This window comes from Myotis yumanensis, unplaced genomic scaffold, assembly GCF_028538775.1.
Source record: "Myotis yumanensis isolate MYYU_CA2020_CCGP unplaced genomic scaffold, mMyoYum1.0.hap1 SCAF_2, whole genome shotgun sequence".
NCBI classification, from domain to species: Eukaryota; Metazoa; Chordata; class Mammalia; order Chiroptera; family Vespertilionidae; genus Myotis; species Myotis yumanensis.
Genome location: NW_027223753.1, coordinates 71,838,357 through 71,855,149, shown reverse-complemented (window position 1 = coordinate 71,855,149; position 16,793 = coordinate 71,838,357). Strand labels below are relative to the sequence as shown.

Here is a 16,793-nt window from a genome sequence, read left to right as displayed (position 1 = left end):
TTTCATTCTTTTTATACCTGACCTTCCTTGGGACCACTCGGTGATTTTCCTAATGCTCCTTAAACTGCTTCAGTGTGGGCTGTTGCACCGTCTTTCTCCCCCTTCCCAGTGGGCCTCTAGCTCTCCCTCAGAGCAGGCTGGGCCCACCCTGGCGCTGAGAGTGATCAGAGCGGTGTGTGCCATGTGGCTGAAGACTTATATTTTTAGGGCACGATTAACTGACTCACTGCCAGAGTCCATGTATTTTTCTGCTCCGCCTGTCCTGACTTTCTGTGACAGCCCAGCTGTCGGCAGTCCCTGGGATTTAAATTCCCCCAGAAGTGTGGGGTCGGGCCAATTTTGCCCTCAGAATGCCCTAGACCCGTGGTCGGCAAACTGCAGCTCGTGAGCCACATGCGGCTCTTTGGCTCTTTGAGTGTGGCTCTTCCACAAAATACCACAAAATATCACGTGCAGGTGTGCATGTGCAGTGCGATGGTAACTCCGTGGCCACGTGCAGAAGTTGGTATTTTGTGGAAGAGCCACACTCAAGGGACCAAAGAGCCGCATGTGGCTCGTGAGCTGCAGTTTGCCGAGCCACAGTTTGCCGACCACTGCCCTAGACTTCTCTAGACTGGACATGGGTGGTCACAATGAGTTATCTATTGAGGATGAAGATTCATGGCCAAGGGCATGAATTGAGAGCAGGGGTGCCGTCACTCTAGTTTTGTTTGTTGTGTGTTCTCCCCACAGCTGAGCCTTTTCTGACCCTGTCTTACCCTCCACAGGCTGTAAGATGCCCCCTCAATCCTCGGGTGTGGACACAAGCCCCTGCCCAAACTCCCCGGTTTTCAGGACGGGCAGCGAGCCCACCCTGAGCCCGGCAGTGGCTCGGAGGGTCTCCTCGGACGCCAGGGCAGGGGAGGCGCTGAGGGGCTCAGACAGCCAGCTGTGCCCCAAGCCACCCCCCAAGCCCTGCAAGGCGCCCCTCCTCAAGGCTCCCCCGTCTCCATCCACCTGGCTCCACTCCGAGGCCAACTACTGTGAACTGAACCCAGCCTCGGCCACAGGCTGTGACCGGGGAGCGAGGCCGCCCCTCTGTGCCCAGGACAGCTACGTGGAGCTGCTGAAGGCCAAGCAGAACGGGGCGCCGGGTCCCCGGAACTCTGGCACCAACTACCTGATTCTTGATGACAATGACAGGGCCGGGCCTCAGGCGCCACCGGCGGCAGCGGCGCAGATGGGCCAGGGGCAGGACGCCGAGGCCGAGTTTGTGATGCCCCTCCTGGAGACGGCCTCCTCCTTCAGGCCCAACGACTTCCTGTCGAAGCTCCTTCCGCCTGAGAACAAGCCCCTGGAGACAGCGATGCTGAAGCGAGCCAAGGAGCTGTTCACCAGCAACGACCCCAAGGTCATCGCCCGGCACATGCTGAGCGAGGACTGCAAGGTAGGGACCTGGGTGGGTGGGGTTTGTTCTGCCTCTCGCACACTTGGAAGCGGGCGTCTGTCTACGCCTCCCTCCACCTTACTCTCTAAGTCAGGGGAACCTTTTTTCTGCCAAGGAAAAATGTTATAAATATTTGGATATTTATAACATCATTCGGGGGCCATACAAAATTATCAACTTAAAAATTAGCCCCTGCTCTGTTTGGTCAAACATTTCATTAACTCACCCCTAATGCCTTGGCAGCGCCAGACCAAATGATTTCTCAGGCTTTATACGGCCCGCAGGCCGGCCGTTCCCCACCCCTGCAAAGTTTAAGTGCTTTGTTCATAGGAAAAGTCTGAAGATCACACCCAGTGTGGGGATTTATTTTAGGGGTGGGAGCCACCGGCCAGGATAACCTTTGCCCAGGCAGGAAGCTCATAAAATTCACCTGGGACAGAGGGATGGCAGGCTGCTGCCCAGGGCCCGCCTCCTTCCCCAACCCCTGCTGGTGTCTGGAGCCGCTACAGCATCCTCCCAGCTGGGGCTGATTTCAAAATTCTCCCCTGGCCTCAAGTCTGCCAGAACTGGTAAAGCCAAGTCCGGAGGAAAGTGGCTGGAGATGAAAGTGTAGTTTCTGAAGTAGCAGAGCTTAGTTATTTTTATATTTACATACATACATACATATACATACACATACACATACACATACATACACACACATTATATATTTATTGTTACTAAATGGTCTTTAGGCCAATAAACATTTTAAAGTTACCTTGATTTTTTAAAATAAGTAATACTTGCTCAATTTAAAAAAATAATAAAAATGCAGATGAAAAGGTGAAATCACACAAAATCCAGTTCTCTGGGGATCGCCCTGGCTAACATTTACCCTGCAAGCAGAGACACGGAAATAATGGCGCGCAGGTCTGGTCGCTCACCACAAAAATGGCACCGTCTGGACATACGGTTCCAAACCCTGAGTCTCCCACCAACAACACACTGCCTGTCCTTCCATGTGACTACATAAGTATATGTTTACATCGCCATCATTTCTTGGTGGGAGCATGTCTTTTCGTCCTGGGTGTCTTTTGTTCCGAGGTGGCCCAGGGCAGGCTCATCCTTCAGAGAGAGAGTTCTAGAAAGCAGGTGTCTCCGGTCGGGGTGGCCCAGCCTGCTCCGCAGCAGAAGGGACAGGTCCTTGCATCTGAGCAATAGATAAGGCCTCTCTCAGAGTTACAACCCTTTCTCGTTTGTAGCCTCGTGAAGTCAATTAGCTTCAAAGGTCAGGGCCCATGTAGGAACTGGCTTTTCCAAAATAAATTTCCTTTTATGAAGGCCATAAATCATGGCAGGAAGTGGTCTCTGAGCACCCCTCCCCCAGGGAGCTCCTAATCGATTGAGGGCTCACGTGGCCGGCAGGAGGCCTCCCTGCCTGGCTGTGCTGGGGTAACAAACGCCTTCCTGAAAACAGGGCTGAGCGACCACTCAGCGGACCTCCTGGCCAGGCCTGGGAGGGGCGTGTGTGTGGCGTGCGTGCGCGTCGGGCCCTGAGAGGACAGCCAGGAGGGGGCTGCTTGGGAAGAACGGGGCTGCTGACGTGGTTGGCTGAGTGTCCCTGGGCAGTGCTCACACATGGTCGGATAATCACCAGGTCACATTCTCACTTTAAAGCGAGCTAAACCTGTTTGGACAGTGAGAGGATTTAGAGTTCCTGCTCCAGTACGTCACTCGCACTGAGCCTGGCATGAACCGGTCCAGGTTCTCCGGAAAGCAGGCTCCTCGCAGAAACAGGTCTGGATTCACATAACTGCCTAGTTCCCGGGAGGAAATGAATCCTCTTCCTTGTGGCCTCAAGCAGAGCTCGGTGGTAACGTGGGAGGCAAGATGCTGAGCATTGATACAGGAGGGTCTAGAACAGCCATGGGCAAACTACGGCCCGTATGAAATGAATAAAACTAAAAAAAAAAAAAAGACCGTACCCTTTTATGTAATGATGTTTACTTTGAATTTATATTAGTTCACACAAACACTCCATCCATGCTTTTGTTCCGGCCCTCCGGTCCAGTTTAAGAACCCATTGTGGCCCTCGAGTCAAAAAGTTTGCCCACCCCTGGTCTAGAACCTTCTCCCACTTTGGCGGCTGTTGTAAATGCTTCCTTTCCCTCCATGTCCCGCGTGGTTCAGGGTTCAGGATCTGGAAGAGGAGCCGCACACAAATGAAAGAGAAAAGACAAGAGATAATTTGGGAATATTGGGGGGGCCAGGCGGGTAAGTCCAACTCAAGAGGAAGGACTTCCACTGTGCTCAGGCCGCACCAACCATTTTATAGTCAGAGGTAAACAAGGTAGTGGTTACCATAGTTACACAGTCTTGTGAGTTTCACTTGTTTTGACCATGGTTACACTTCCTGCACTTCTTCAGCCCATTAGCTTCCCAGATAAGATCTAGGGAGTGTTATAAGGTCAAGCCTAATTATGCTAAGAGGACTGTGCCCTCTAAGCTGGGGCTTATTTGTGACTTTGCCAACAGGTCAGTCCGAGGCTTAATCCTATATCGGCTCCCCACAGCGGCCATGAAACTAGACCTTGTGTCTGTTTGCAGCAGAAGGAACGTGCAGCCACCCTATTCTTGTTCCGTTTCTCTTTTGGATTTTGTCCTGTGAGGCCCCGTTCCCCGGTCTGCCTTCAGTCACCCCTGGAAGACGGAGCCCCCCTGGCCAAGACGGGAGCAGGAGCCTGCCTGCCTCTCCCAAGGGCGAGGCTGTTTAGTCTTCCTTCCTCCCTCCTGAGTCCACGCCATTTCCTTATCCTCTTCCTGGAACCACTGACCAGGGCTTTGCCAACAAAGCAGGCACAATCAGTGACTCTGAGGGAAATAAACAGGGGCCGTTACTACTCACCCCAAATGCAGCGGCAGCCAGACAGGGCCACCCCAAAGCTCAGAGCGTGCTGGGCTGCACCTGAGTCCTGAGAGCTGGTTCCCACCAGTGCACAGAGCCCCAGGCTGACACCCAGAAAGGCACCTCCAGGCTGCCTGCCCAGCAATGTTGCACCCCACTCCCAGGGTTGGGGTGGGCGTCCACTGAGGCCCCCCCCCCCCCCACACCTGCAGATGGGCACTGACCACCCTGACCTCACTCACCCGGAACCATTCCCCAACCCACTTGTCTTTGCAGTGGCGAGAAGTGAGGGACAGTAGTTAAGAGCTGCCTGAATGTAATCCTGCCTCTTTCCCTCTCCTGACCTTTCTCTCCCCACCGATAAAAGGAGGAGAATAAAACCAACTACCCTCCATACCATGCCTGGCCAGGATGAGGCCAAGTAAGTGTTCAGAAGTGTTACATATTCAGACTGATAGATGCCTCCTTTGGGCCGGGCCAGGTCACGGTGGGAGAGGGGGCGCGACAGTGAGACAGGAATTCAGACCACAACGCAGGTGGGAAGTGCTCTGTAGGGGAAGGCACAGGAGCTGTGGGGCCCCTGAGGCAGGGCCCTGAGCATGGGGCAGCTAGGGGGTCAGGCGGATGTCTGAGATGAGTTTTGAAGGCTGAATAGGAGTTGGCCGGATGAAGAATGCAAATAGCATCTTCCAGGCGGCAGATGACACACACATGCAGAAACTCGGGCGTCAGGAACCGTGGCGAGAGGGGCCGGCTTATGAAGACTTGCTCTGTGTGGGCAGTGAAGGTGGTGGGGGAGGTCCTGATAGGTCTTCCATGTTTTGAAGTCTCTACTTCGGGGCTGACGCCAGGCTGCTGTCTTCAAAGCACGTTGCAGTTAAGTGAGGGACACAGGCCTGCGAGGACACAGTGCCCGTCAGTCTTCTGCTGAGGGCAGCAGGGATGGTGAGCTGAGCCAGTGCTCTCACTGCAGCTCAGATGGTCCCTTGGCAGCTGGGAGGAGGGCCAGGCATGCCCCGCCGAGCTCCCTGGGTCCCTGCAGCAGCCCCGGCAGCAGGCGCATGAGGAACAGGCAGCGTTCAGAGAACCAGGGTGGCTCCGGTCTGAAGAGCAGAGAGAGGCTGGGACACCGCATCATGGGGCTCTGAGGTCGCCTGCCGGGTCCAACTCATAGTAAATGCTCCAGACTCTTTGTCCCTCTGTGTCTGTGTCTGCACGGCCCTGGTGTCTCCCGGGGCACCTGGTCCAGTCCCTACACTGTGAGCGCAGGACACCTTGTCCCATAGCTCAGCCACAGGACAAGCGGGTATAGGCATTTTCTGGTAAAACCCCAGGAAGGTGACCAGGGATTTGAACGTTTACACTGAAGGAAAACAGACCAGTCTTCTCTGTCAGAGCAGGGGTCGCTCCGGATGCTGGTGCTTCCGGAACAAAAACGAACCCATGACAAGCCCTGAATCTTGCTCCACAGAGTGTGTGGATTGGAGGACGCTCCACAGATGTGCTGGGTTTGGAGCCTCCGTCGGGGCAGCTGTCTAAATAAGCAAGCAGAGTGTGTGTGACCGCAGGTGGCTGGGTACACATCTGGGCTGCCTTGCCATGGTCAAGGTGTAAATCTCTTTCCAGAGACTGAGCCAGAATTCTTCCCCCTTCTACGTGGCCGATGATTCACAGCCTGTATTTTCAAACAGTTCTTTGGGGTTTTGAGCTCATTAGAGCCTTTTCAAAGTCCTTGAGAAAGATGAACTCAGTGGTTCTGTTAGAGAAGGGGAAACTGAGGCTCCGGGAGCGTGGTATGAATCCAGCATCCTGTTCTGGGCCCCTCTGCTGGAGAGCTGGTTCCCACAGGCTCGTTCCCCAGGGCTGACAGCGGATCCTTGCTCAACCACAGATGTTAAGGGTCAGGGTTAATAATAACAGCTAAACTTCCAGATGTGTTTTGGAGCCTATTACAAAGGCATCTGGACTGTTCATGTGCCCAGGATCATTGCACTGGGGGACAGCTCTACAGAGTGAGGGAGGACTTGCCCCGCGCTGGCCATGTGTCCGGGCGTGGTGAGGCCGTTGTTTCACGGGTTGCGCTGTTAGTGCATCAGGGTGCTGCTGCTCCGCTGTTCCTCTTGTAGAGAGGCACGGGCTCCACTGCAACATTTTGAGGTCACAAGTAATAACTATAAGAGGCCGGCTAATTCCTGGCTCTGATGAATGTGATTACACACTGGGATTGAGATTGGGGTTGCTGGCTAGACAAACAAAGATTTTCTTTAGGGAAAAGCCCTCTGGGGGAGACCTCGGGTTTCAAATCTCTGTACGTTTTTCTAATGGTTTCCAGACGTATGATGCACTTACGGAGCCTGGAGGGGCGTAATTAGGGGTAATAGCAGCCAGCCTGCCCCTAAGTGGGAACATGAACGGCCAGGCACGCAGCGGAGGGCCGACGGGACGCAATTCTGCTTTCCCACGCAGGGGATCCGGAGCGTCACAGCGGGACCCAGCCTGCGTTACACAAAAGCTGGAGGAACGGCTCTGTGCTCTGGCAGGCCAGCAACACCAAATTTGTAGGTTCTGCAGACCAATTTCGGTTCTTTCCTCCCAGGTTTTATATTCCAGTATGTGTTTTTAAAAGCCTCCAACTATCACATTTAAAACTGTCTTTTCAAAGGCTGTAGCTCAAATAGAACTGCAGCAAGTTAAGCGCATCCACCCTGTCCAGCTCAGTGTATTTCCTTCCACACACTAACTCCGTCTTCGCAGCAAGCCAACTTCCTGACCCCGTGTATTTCCACTGTGCTCTCGACAGGTCGCTCGGATTCTTGAAGTCTCGGAGGAGATGAGGAGGAACATGGGCGTGAGCTCAGGGCTGGAACTCATCACCTTGCCGTACGGCCACCAGCTGCGTCTGGACATCATCGAAAGGTGAGCAGCGCTGTCCCTGCATTCCTGGCCCTCTGCCGTCCTCCTGTCTCTCTCTCCAGTGCAGAGAGAGACCCAGCACTACGCTCAGAGCCACTTCCCTCAGGGGGCGGTGGCCCGGGCCAACTTTGCCCAGAAGCTAGGCCAGAGAATTCCTGGAGACGTACAAAGAGACGGCACAGAGGAAGTCAGGAACAAAGAACATGTTCCCGCCTGTTCCAGATTGCTTTCGGAATTAAGTGGGAGTTGGTGGGAAAGGCTGGGAAGGACAGAGTCTGAACATTTTCTTTGACGGGTGGACAGATGGGGGATCAGAGGTCAGAGGGTGAGGGAACACGGACCCTCTCCCCTCCAGCCTCTGAAGAATCACTGTCTTCTTCTCAGGAAGAGCCAGGGCCCTGGCTGTCCCTGTAAACCCACACACATGGACGTCGGATGTTTAGAAATTAGACAGAAATAGCAAGGCTAATAGCAAGAAAAGAAGCACTAGGCTTAATTATCTTATTAGCGTAGAAGTTGGCCTTTCTGACACACAAACAAAACAACAGTTGATTTGGGCAAGACTATCTTGTGAAGTGTTCTGTTTTTCCAACCCACTTCCATTGCCATGGCACATGTGTGGGTTGCAGTGGTCAGCCAGGCCCTGAGTCCATCAGCCCCCGCCCAGGGCTTTTCTGTGATGGCTGACCTGTTCTTGTCTCAGTCTGGCAGCCACGTGTGGAGGGACAAAACGTTTTATTCCGCTGTTTACTGTTTTAAGTGTAAGTAGCCACTCGTGGCCAGTGGGCAATGTGGTCCGAGGATGGCAGCCCTAGAAGGTAAGCACTGCCTTGAGTGGCCGGGGGTCCACACCCCTGCCTCCAAGGGTACCTGCTACAAAGCAGATAAGATGGCTCAATGCCGCCGTTGTTTTGGCTTCACTGCCACAGACGCATCCGATAGAAGACACCAGAATCCGAATGGGAGACTTCTGGGAGGCAGGAGACCAGAAATGCTGACTTCGTTCAGGCATCCTTGTTGTCGAATGCCTTTGGGCAATTGTAGGTCTGACTTCTGAATTTTTTTACTTTTCTGATCAGATTTTTCTAGATTCTAGCCTCTCTCTCCTGGTGTCCTCTTCCCTCCCCAAGTCCAGGGCCTGGCGTCTCATGTCCACTGACTTCTCTGTTCCTGTCTGGGCTCAGTGGTCACGGTTTCAACAGAATTGAGCTGTGCCACCAACTTCCCCCTTTCTCATGTGGTACATTTTTCAGTCTGAAAGCTCCCCAAGCTCCAGGCCTCATTTGATCGGTTTCATTAGTGTGTTGGACATGGGGCCCAGGCTGAGGTCGGCGGGCTTGGGGCTTCTCCTTTGGCTATTCTCAGACTTCCACTCTCGTCTACATCCATTTCCTCTTTCTCCTGATTGTCGCTTGCCTGTGCTCTCACTTCGTGCTCGTTTCCTGTCCAGGGCTAGCCTGTGGGTCTGGGGAGCGGGTTTCTTCATTACAATGTGTTTAAATAAAGGTCAGGGGTATAGTGGCCCTGGAAGGCCAAATTACATCATCTTCCTGCGTCTCAGAATCAAATACAAAACCACCTTTTATTTCTTAATTTACCACTTCACCCCTTCCAGGCCTACTGTGTGGACATATTCTTTGTGTAACAGTCAGTGCCCCTGCTGCCAGCCCCGGCGGCCCCTGGAGCAGACACTCCAGGCGAGTGTCTTTCCCATAGTGGTGCACGCAGGAGGTTTTAGGCAAATGCTGGTTGAATGAATGGATAGAGTTACCCAATTAACCATTGGTGTAATGCCAGTTCTTAAAGAAGTAGAAAATATGTCTTTTATTAAAGGCTACTAAAACATAGGGGGGGAAACACTGAATAAAAAATAGACTAAATGCAACATGAAACATTAGTTTACTATTTGTTAAAAGAAACATCTAAGATGTTTGGCTCAACCTTAACTTTTTGCAAATGGTAACAAAACTCTTCAATAAACAACAGATAAAAATAGGCTTTAATTCTATATTAGGGTCCATTAATTAAGAAAGACAGGAAACCAGGAAGGAGATAAATAAAGGAAAAGAGACAGGCAAAATGGACCAAGACATAGAGGGAAAGATGTACCCATAGAGATCATCGTAGTAACAAGTATTATTTGCTAGGTGCCTGCCAGTGCCAGGCGCTTTGATTAGTTTTATACCCACACACAGTCTCTATTTCTCACAGTTACTCTTGTCCCCATTTTACAGATGAAGAAATCGAGGCATGGAGCCGTTAGATAACACCCTAAGGCCACACTGCGAGTAAGCAGCATACATGCATACAGGATGGGCAAAAGGAGGTTTACAGTTGTCCTATGGAAAATGATACAATAATTAGTAAATGGCACAAGCCAAAACTCAGTTTCACATACTCACAACTGCAGGCCTACTTTTGCCCCACCCTGTGTGTGCAAACACACAGAGATGGCAGAGCTCGTTACTTATTTTTTATTTATTTTTATTTTTTGTTAATCCTCATTCCAGGATATTTTCCCATTGATTTTTAGAGAGCGTGGAAAGGAGGGAGAGGGAGAGAAACATTGATGTGAGAGAGACACATCAATTGTGTTACCTCCTGCACGGGGGATCGAGCCTGCCACCGAGGTACATGCCCTTGACCGGAATCAAACCTGGGACTCTTCAGTCCGCTGGCCAGCACTCTACCCACTGAGCCAAACTGGCTAGGGCAGGGCTGGTTACTTATATAACAAACATTAGCGTGTGGATGAAAAAGGGGCCACATCCTAACCTGATGAACTCAGAGGAGGATGAGCTCAGAGGCGGCCTTACACACCCAGAGACCTAAAGGAACCACACAGGATGTTCTGACCATAAAAATTCCCAACTAAAAGCGGGTAGGAGTGGGTAGTCACATCCTAAGCCTGTAGCGTCCTTGACAAAGGTCAGTCGCTAACTTGGAAGTCTTTTTTCGTTGTGCATCTAAGATAACATACCTTTGAAATGTCAGAGTAATTTTCTTTTCCAAACCCCCTCAAAGGCACAACCCCTGGCACCAGAGCAGGAGACCACATGGTTATCTTGTTGCCCACAGACCATCTCTCTGTGCTGTAAATGTCAGCTGTCTCATACCCACCAATGTAGGAGAAGTATGTGCCTCTCAGTTTGCTTTTTATCTAACCCCGGTGATTGCCCCGCTATGCGTTCTCCTGCCGCCCTAATCTACCACCAGTGGATTTCATGTAACCCCTCTTACACCTCCTCCTTTGAGTCTAATGTATAAAATAAGATGCAGAACTGTCCATTCTCTGGAGCATTTTCTCAATCCATTGAAATTTCGCTTCCTAGCTGTTGCCATCAGTTTGGCTCAAGTAAATCTTCTAAGATGTTTTCCTAGGCTGGACTTTGGCCGACAAGGGAAACGTAATGCTAGGCACAAGGTGAATCATGCCACCCTTTGCCCAAGGAAAGCGAGAGGGTCCCACACCTGTGGGCACAAGACAGCAGCATGGCCTTGGAGTGGCATCCTCAGCTGCGAGCTTTAGGACAAGGTGGCCCCAGGCTTTTAAACATGTGTGTCTTAGTGACCATACTATGAATTGGGGCTTCACCTCCAGCACTTGTATCAGCCTGGAAGAGATGTAATTGAGGCCATTCTGGCCCAATGCGGTCAACTCCGCAACCCTGATTTTCAGAAGGAAGGAAAGGGACTTCAGTCTGTGCTGCCTGCCACCAATAGGAGACTCTGTGTGATCCTTCATCAGCCCATGGAGACTCTGTGTGACCTCATCACATCAGCCCATGGAGACTCTGTGTGACTCCTCACATCAGCCCATGGAGACTCTGTGTGACTCCTCACATTAGCCCATGGAGACTCTGTGTGACCCCTCACATCAGCCCATGGAGACTCTGTGTGACTCCTCTCATCAGCCCATGGAGACTCTGTGTGACCCCTCTCATCAGCCCATGGAGACTGTGTGTGACCCCTCTCATCAGCCCATGGAGACTCTGTGTGACCCCTCACATCAGCCCATGGAGACTCTGTGTGACCCCTCTCATCAGCCCATGGAGACTCTGTGTGACCTGATCACATCAGCCCATGGAGACTCTGTGTGACCTCATCACATCAGCCCATGGAGACTCTGTGTGACCCCTCATCAGCCCATGGAGACTCTGTGTGACCCCTCACATTAGCCCATGGAGACTCTGTGTGACCCCTCACATTGGCCCATGGAGACTCTGTGTGACCCCTCACATTAGCCCATGGAGACTCTGTGTGACCCCTCTCATCAGCCCATGGAGACTCTGTGTGACCTCATCACATCAGCCCATGGAGACTGTGACCTCATCACATCAGCCCATGGAGACTCTGTGTGACCTCATCACATCAGCCCATGGAGAGTCTCTGTGACCCCTCACATCAGCCCATGGAGACTCTGTGTGACCCCTCATCAGCCCATGGAGACTCTCTGAGCCACATTGTCATGTAGAGAAAAAATCACGCTGCTTCCTGTCCTGGGTCTGTGAGGTCACCCTATGTAGTTCAAGATGAGAAAAAGGAGCATTGTTGGCAGATACAAACAAGATTTCCATTTTCTTAGAGCCTGACCTTACAGGGACATCCTGCCAGTCCACTGTTCCGTCTTCGTCCACATCCCCACTCACTTTCTGGCCTCTTGACCAGAGCCGCAGACACCCTCTTCTTAGCTCCTCGTCCCTTCCGTTGTTCTGACACCCTTGTTGTCTTCCTGGATCAAGCATATTCTCTCATTTTTCTGTCCTTTCCATTTCCTACGCAGGGGGCTCGGCAGAGATGGCCCGATGCTTCCCTGAGGAGGGCAGTCCCCGGTGTGTTGGGGGGGCCTGGTATCTCCTTGGATCTCTCATGGCAGAAGGTACAAGGAGCCCATGCACTTTGCCTGAGGAGGGCCCTCTTCATGCCCCAGGTCCAGCCTGAACAAGACCAGGTCCTGGGCATCTGCCCTTTGGAATCCAAATAGTGCACTCTCTGAGGCCTGTGCGGTCCTGCTGCAGTCAGCCTGTGGGGTGGTCTCCAGAGAAATCACAGCCAACTCTCTGAGCTACCAGCACATCTCAGGGCAAGAGCAGCACATGGTGCAAAGTCAGTCTGTTTCCTAGCTGGTTTGGTTTCATTTCCTCCTCGTCCTGTTGACCCTGGGCCTGACCACTGATCTCCTCCCTCGCAGACACAGCACCATGGCCATCGGCATTGCAGTGGACATTCTGGGCTGCACGGGCACTCTGGAGGACCGAGCAGCCACCCTCAATCGGATCATCCAGGTGGCGGTGGAACTGAAAGACTCCATGGGGGACCTCTATTCTTTCTCCGCCATCATGAAAGCCCTAGAGATGCCGCAGGTACGTTTCCACTCGCTTCGTGCAGCCCCGCGGGCCTGCGTGTACTTCATGTTCGAGAGCCCATGTTTAGCAAATCCCAGAGGGCGTCAGTCAGTCTCAAAAGGTAAATGGAATCGTTGTGAAAGCTGCTTTGATTAGGGGGCAACCAAGAACAGTGTCCTAAGTATTTTGGTTGTTTTTAAAAATAGTGGGTAATTGCCGAAAGCCCACCCTTTCTGATGCACAATAAGAAGAGTCACCCTCAAGAACAGGTTCCTGAAGAACCAACTAGGATGATGTGTCTGGCGCAGGTGTGCTGGGTAAGGGAGAGACCGTGTCCCTCTGAATCACCAAGGGTGCAGGCAGTTTGGGACAATGACTGGAAAACAGCCATTTGGGGAGCTTACATCTGAGAATCCCAAAAGCACTTTATCTCCTAGAATGTTCCTCAGGTTACCTCAAACAGCCTTTCTCATTAAAAACTCCAGATTTCCGGACCATCTGCCATATAGCCCCCTAGTTAGAGTTTCTGAAATCGGGCACTTTGAATTTATCTGCTTTGACGGGCTGTTTTTAGGATGAGTGTCAAAACTGAAACCCTGTGTTTGAAATCAAACCGCATAGAGGAGAATGGTCCTGTGGTCTTGCTCACAGATCCCGCTTCCCGCTGTGTTCTGCAGCCCTAGGTGCGTAGGGGACCCCTGTAAGCCCCGTAAGCCCCGTAAGCCCCGTCTGCAAACAGTGACACAAAACCGCTCGCCATCCAGCGTGGCTGTTTCAGAGCTGATTGCCCTGGACATCCCGGGGCCTCACGGACACCCAGCATCGCCCCCGGGAAGGCAGCTGTGGACACGTGTCCCGCGGGGCTTGTTGGGAACATGATTCTCCTACTTGAAAGCAAGGTCACCTTAGAAACAGGAAGTTGAACAACTTGGTTCTTTCATCAGGAAAATTGGGGGGAGGGGATGTCAATTTCAATTATAACGTAATATTCCAAGAGTTTACAAAATTCTTTAGATGCCCTGGGATGTAGTAGGGCTGATGCTGGGAATAGCAGGCTCAGCCATAGTTTCATGATATACTGGCCTCCGCAGCATCAGGAGTTCTAATTTTTCATTCAGGTGCTTTCTGTTGGCATGAGATTTGTTTCCCCTTTATCCAAACCTGCATACAATTTTGAGAGCCGAGCCAGCAAGCTAAGCTGTGTGAGTAGCCCTCCAGCCCAGAGCGCCCTCAGAGAGTGGTACAGGGGGTGTTTTGTGGCATCGCATGGCTGCTGTCCATGACATCAAACTCCGCGGTGAGGGACTTACCCAGAGCACATTACGAGGCCTCTGTAGGCGGCGCCCTCCCCTTCTGGGGCACCTCAGCAATGAGGGGACAGCCCCCAGGTGCTCAGGGCCCCGGTGAGTCAGCACTGTTTGGGGAGGGAAGTGGTAGACCCAGGGGAAACCCCAGAGGAATCACATCATCTCTGTGTCTCACCACCCAGCCCTGCCGCTGCATATAGCCACACGGCCACTTTCTCTTCCAGCTTCTCGTACCCGGAGAGCATCCAGCAGACGGGTTTGGCCTGGAGACAAGGGCTCTTTCAGAAAGGCGAAGCTTGAGGCTGAGGGAGAGCAGAGAGTGTGGGGGGGAGAGGGCAGCGTGGTGGGTGGCCGGAGGAAGACCAGCCCACATCCTTTCCTTCCCAGAAAATCTGCTGGTGTGGTCCCTGCTCCCCTTTCCCTTGGAACACACAGGCGTGCTGAGAGGCAGTAAAACGAAGCTCGGCTCTGTCCCTTACCAGCTGTGCTGCCTCAAGCGAGCGCCCTCATCTCTTCTGGTTTCTGATCTGTAAAACGAGGCCAGAATACCTGCTTCACAGGGTATTGTGAGGACTAGATGAAATTCCTCAGATACCAGAGCTGGCGCTCACTCCCTAGATATTAGCACCCTTCCTCCCTTCCTGGTTTCATGTAGAAACTTCAGACACTGAGGCCTGCCGGTGTCATGGTGAGTGGGGGACCATCTGTCTTCGGGCAGTCAGAGTCGGGAGCTCATGTTGGTGTTGACTACATTATTCCAAAAGAAATGTAAAGGCCTGAGAGGTGGCAGCACGTGGCCTAGGCAATCCCCTGTGTCTCAGACATCACTACTTACGAGTTGCATGAAAACACTGGCCCTCGCATTCCTACAGCTTCTCTTTGGTGCAACCTCTATGGAAGACAGCTGGCAGCTCCTTTCCGCCTTTAAAATACATGCATTCCGCCCTAACTGGTTTGGCTCAGTGGATAGAGCATCAGCACGTGGACTCAAGGGTCCCAGGTTCGATTCTGGGTCAAGGACATGTACCTTGGTTGCGGGCACATCCCCAGTGGGAGGTGTGCAGGAGGCAGCTGATCGATGTTTCTCTCTCATCGATGTTTCTAACTCTCTATTCCTCTCTCTTCCTCTCTGTAAAAAGTCAATAAAATATATTAAAAAATAAAATAAAATAAAATACATGCACTCCTTGACCCAGTAGTTCCACTTCTGGAAATTTATCCTGCACATATTTTCACACAGGTACACATCTGCAAAATCTTCACGAGGGAATTTTGTAGCTTATCCTTAAAGTGGAACATAGTACAGAAGTTTAACAAAATAAGGCTGTTTTATGCTGTTTTATATGTACTGATATGAGAGATTTCCAAATACGGAACAAAAAATGTGTAGTGTGACGTGCATTTATTTATTTGCAAGTAGAGTGTGTGTGTGTTTACACAGACATACATACACATACAAGAAATTGATGAGAGGAGTTGTCCCTGGGATGGGCCATCAGAGCAACGCAGACAAAGACAAGGGTGGGGGATTAACTTTTCTCTGTACACTCCGTTCAACTGCTTTGACTTTTTTAACATGTGCATCTATCATCTATTCTAAAACTTAAGCAAAAAGGTCATTTTAGCCCTGGCCGGTGTAGCTCAGTTGGTTGAGCGTCATCCCACGCACCAAAAGGTTGCTGGTTTGCTTCCCAGTCAGGGCACCTGCCCAGGTTATGGGCATGACCTCCAGTAGGGGGTGTGCAGGAGGCAGCGGATCGATGTTTCTCTGTCTCCCCCTCTCCTTTCCTGTCTCTCTAAAATCAATAAAAACATATTTTAAAAATTTTTAAGTCATTTTACAAAGGACTTTTTACAAAATAGTAACACCTATCTTTCTTCCAGATTACAAGGCTAGAAGAAACGTGGACTGCCCTGCGGCGCCAGTACACCCAAACCGCCATCCTCTACGAGAAGCAGCTGAAGCCATTCAGCAAAGCTCTGCACGAAGGCCGAGTCTGTCGGCTGCCCGGTAGGTGCCTTTGAGACCTCAGGCTGTATTTGCTCTGGCTTGGTCAAAGCATTCAGCAGGGCATGTTCTAAGCCCGGAGTTACCTGCAGGATTCATGTTGTCCCAAGTGGAGGATAGCATTCTTTCCTAGCACGTAGCCCTTGATCATCTGTATCTTTTTGTTTGTTTGTTTGTTTTGAAAAACATTCAGTCAAGTCCTCTGCCTATTTTTTTAATCAGATTGGTGTTTTTGTTTTTGTCTTTTTGCTACTGAGTTCTGTAAGTTCTTCATATAGTATTTTGGATATTAATCCCTTATCAGATACATGATTTGCAGATATTTCCTCTCATTCTATAGGTTGACTTTTCATTTTGTTGATGGTTTCCTTTGCTGTGCAGAATTTTTAGTTTGATGTTGTCTCCCTTGTTTAGTTTTGCTTTTGTTGCCTGTCAGACTCAAAAACACATCACCAAGCCCAATGTCAAGGAGCTCACCACCTATGTTTTCTTCTAAGAATTTTATGGTCTTAGGTCTTACATGTAAGTCTTTAACCCATTTTGAATTAATTTCTGTATGGTGTGAGATAGCGGTCGAGTTTCATTCTTTTGCATGGGGCTGTCCAGTTTTCCCAACACCATTTATTGAAGACTGTCCTTTCCTCATTGTATGAATATTGGCTCCTTTGCTATAAATTAATTGATCATCTGTGTGCGAGTTTATTCCTGCTTTCTATTCCATTCTCTATGTGTCTGTGGTGGTTTTTGTGTGCCAATACCAATATCATACTGTTTTCCTTACTATAGTTTTGTAATGTAGTTTAAAAGCAGGGAGCAGGATGCTTCCACATTTGTTCTTTCTCAAGTTTGCTTTGGCTTTTTGGTGTCTTTTGTGGTTCCATACAAACTTTAGGATTGTTTGTTCTATTGC

The 16,793-nt window shown here is 51.0% G+C and overlaps 1 protein-coding gene across 6 annotated transcripts in view; it reads left to right on the top strand.

Moving 5' to 3' along the window:
* BCAR3 (BCAR3 adaptor protein, NSP family member) overlaps positions 1 to 16,793 on the top strand; it is a 105,924-nt gene that overhangs the window by 83,667 nt on the left and 5,464 nt on the right. For all 6 annotated transcript variants that reach the window (XM_070405624.1, XM_070405625.1, XM_070405626.1 and 3 more), the window contains 4 exons: positions 768 to 1,426; positions 7,111 to 7,226; positions 12,415 to 12,586; positions 15,760 to 15,886. In XM_070405624.1, the coding sequence (XP_070261725.1) occupies positions 768 to 1,426; positions 7,111 to 7,226; positions 12,415 to 12,586; positions 15,760 to 15,886 (1,074 nt within the window). The remainder of the gene's footprint in view (positions 1 to 767; positions 1,427 to 7,110; positions 7,227 to 12,414; positions 12,587 to 15,759; positions 15,887 to 16,793) is intronic.